General features: G+C 42.3%; 1 protein-coding gene across 1 annotated transcript; it reads left to right on the top strand.

The window, feature by feature from the left end:
* Positions 1–270: 270 nt before the first annotated feature.
* LOC104960127 (rho-associated protein kinase 1-like) lies at positions 271–2,467 on the top strand (the record flags this gene model as incomplete). Its single annotated transcript, XM_010788091.1, has 5 exons — positions 271–359; positions 704–752; positions 967–1,102; positions 2,002–2,093; positions 2,195–2,467. Coding segments are annotated over 5 exons (639 nt in total), but the record flags the coding sequence as incomplete, so codon positions are not given.
* Between the last annotated feature and the right edge of the window lie 411 nt (positions 2,468–2,878).

The following is a 2,878-nucleotide window of genomic DNA, read 5'->3' as shown; positions in this document are numbered from 1 at the left end:
ACCGTATTACGTCCAAAACAGTCGGGCATTGTTTCTGATAGCAACGTTTCTGATAGAGCTATGGGTCCACATTTCAGATATTACGTCATATCGGACGCAAATCTGGATCAGCTCTGTTGTATCCCCGTTTTTAGAGATTTGGGTACAGAGGAAAAGAGAGAGGGTTTTGTTTTCTGATGCTGCGTGAGTACCCCGACACACCGGGGACACATATTTATGTATACAAGACATGATAGATCCCCTTTACGGTTGTTTTATTGTGTGTTCTAGCTGGAGGGCCTGCAGAAGAGGATCTTCCAGCTGGAGGAGCAGCTCCACAGTGAGATGCAGCTGAAGGATGAGTTGGAGCAGAAATGCAGGTACAGAACAGGACTTTCATTCATAAAGATACAAATAGACACTTGCATAGTCAAAGCACAGGCATGATGCAAATTCTTTGCTCCTCCGATCCGTCAAAAAACACACCACAGCATTACAGAGGTTTAGGAAAAACATATTCATATTTACTTCTAAGAAAAAAGTAATTCATTGTTTTCTAGTCAAATTCGGATATTTGCGAATGTAGAAAGGGCCACAAATAAGTGATGTGACATATGTGTTCTCTGGCCTTTGGTTGCAAGTGTTTGCATGAGTATTCTTCATTGCTTTTAAATAGTAAACCAGACTTTTCAATGTGCTCACTTTTTATTTCTGTTCTCCACAGGACATCGAGCACCAAGATCGAGAAGATAATAAAAGAACTGGATGAAGAGGTTAAATGCTGACCATTTTCTCAACGCTCTTCTTATAGATATCCATAACTATATGGATAAAAAGAAGCATCTACACAGCTTTTGTCTTGGTTGAAAAATTCAGAAAGTTTGACGATAGACAACATTTTAGACATTCTGTTTCAAATCAGGGGCTAGATTGAAGATGGTTTTTCCCATCACAGCCACGTCACAGCTGTTCTGTTCCTTGCCACAGGCGAACCAGAGGAAGAGTGCCGAGGCCGGCGTGTCTCTGATGGAGAAGGACAAGATCATGCTGCAGCACAGATTCACAGAGTACCAAAGAAAAGCTGACCAGGATGCAGAGAAGAGGCGCAATCTGGAGAATGAGGGTGAATGTTATGAGCTGCTGCTGATGCATGATCCAGACACTGCAATTAAAGTATAATTGGAGAGTGGAGCACGGAAACAGCTGGTTATGAACATACTTTTGATGAATGCCCTATCCTCTCACTATCACTTGATCTGGCCAAGACATATACCACCTTAATAATAGCTGGTATCCTGGTTAGGGCTGCACGATTTGGGGAAATAATCTAATTGCAATTATTCGGACAGATATTGCGATTTTGTTTTTAAGCAACCCAACGGAAGTTTATTGTAAAATGCGGCCATATCTCCGGCTAGGAAGGTCGTATCAACGTGCTCCCGTCTCTAGCACCCCCGCAGCCCGAGCTACGAGTGAAAGAACTAAACTTACATGAAACTTCCGTTGGGTTGCTTTAAAGTCAAGCTTCAGTTTAAGATTCACCCTGTAATAGAAACATGTGATGGAGCATTACTAACCTGACTCAGATGGTTTCAAAAAGACTTGGCAGGTGATTGGATCAATCTGTCAATCACCTTCTATCATGGGCCACTTCTGATTGGTTAACAATGGCTGGTACATGTGGAGCACAGCACTTCTGATTGGTGTGGATAACTGACACACAAGAACAAAAAAAAAAAATGGATTAATCGTTCAGCCCTAATCCTGGTGTGACCTTCCTATTGCTCACTGCTGTCTACGCATCTATTTAAATGTTAAATCACGCTCATGTCCGTCTAACTTTCTTATTGATGTGCCGCAAAAACAACATTAAGTAGATTTGCAAGCAATACACTGTTAGAGTTAAAGACTACATGCTGTGAATGGTATTTAGTTAGATTTGTGTTTTTAAAGGACATTACTTGAGGTTGAAATAGGAGCTTATATGAAGCTCCGTCTAATTAATTTCTGATTTGTTTCTAGTGTCATCTTTGAAGGAGCAGCTTGAAGATATGAGGAAGATCAGCCAGAACTCTCAGGCCTCAAATGACAAGATCACCCAGCTGCAGAATCATGTATTCTTCACACACATGCACGCAAACACAACGTCAGTCTAGTGGAGGGCAATGCATCAAACCTCATTTTCCTTCCCCTTCCTCTCTATTGTGATTGACAGATGGAAGAGGCCAATGACCTCCTGCGTGCGGAGTCAGACACGGCAGCGAGACTGAGGAAGAGCCACACGGAGATGGCCAAGTCCATGAGCCAGCTGGAGGGCTTGAACCGGGAGCTGCAGGAGAGGAGCCGCGCCGTGGACGGGGAGAAGGCCCAGCTGGAGAAGGAGCTCCTGCTGCTTCAGAGCAACCTGGACTCAGAGAGGAGGAACTACAGCCTGGGATCTGAGGAGATCATGGAGCTGCAAGGTGACCCACTGACACACAAACGATGATGAATGCAAATCCAGCACAACAATCTGGTTTGATGTTTATCACAGAGTTCAAAGTACCTACGAGCTAAGGCATAAGAGTATTGTAGTATATTAAACCATTTCAGTGTGGATTAAAATCACTTTTAGAATTGTAATCTCTTAGCTGCAGAATTGCCACGTAATAGAAGCTATCCCTATCCCTATCACAGCAGCCAAATCACCGTCTGATTATCCGTGAGCAGGCTATCTTTTAATAGAAACAAGCTTCTGTAATTCATGGAATTGAATGGGTAAAACAGGCTTCAAAGTATCTTCCCTGCGGGGTATTAAAAAGTATTAAAAGTTGATAAATCAAATAAGCGAATATTAAGGCTATTAAAAAGTATTAAAGGGCATTTTCCAAGGTATTACATTTTGTAGCTTGTTTTCAAT

This window comes from Notothenia coriiceps, unplaced genomic scaffold (assembly GCF_000735185.1).
Source record: "Notothenia coriiceps isolate Sejong01 unplaced genomic scaffold, NC01 NC01_scaffold00031522, whole genome shotgun sequence".
NCBI lineage: Eukaryota > Metazoa > Chordata > Actinopteri > Perciformes > Nototheniidae > Notothenia > Notothenia coriiceps.
Note: the sequence above shows the minus strand (reverse complement) of the source record. Positions and strands in the feature narration are given on the sequence as shown.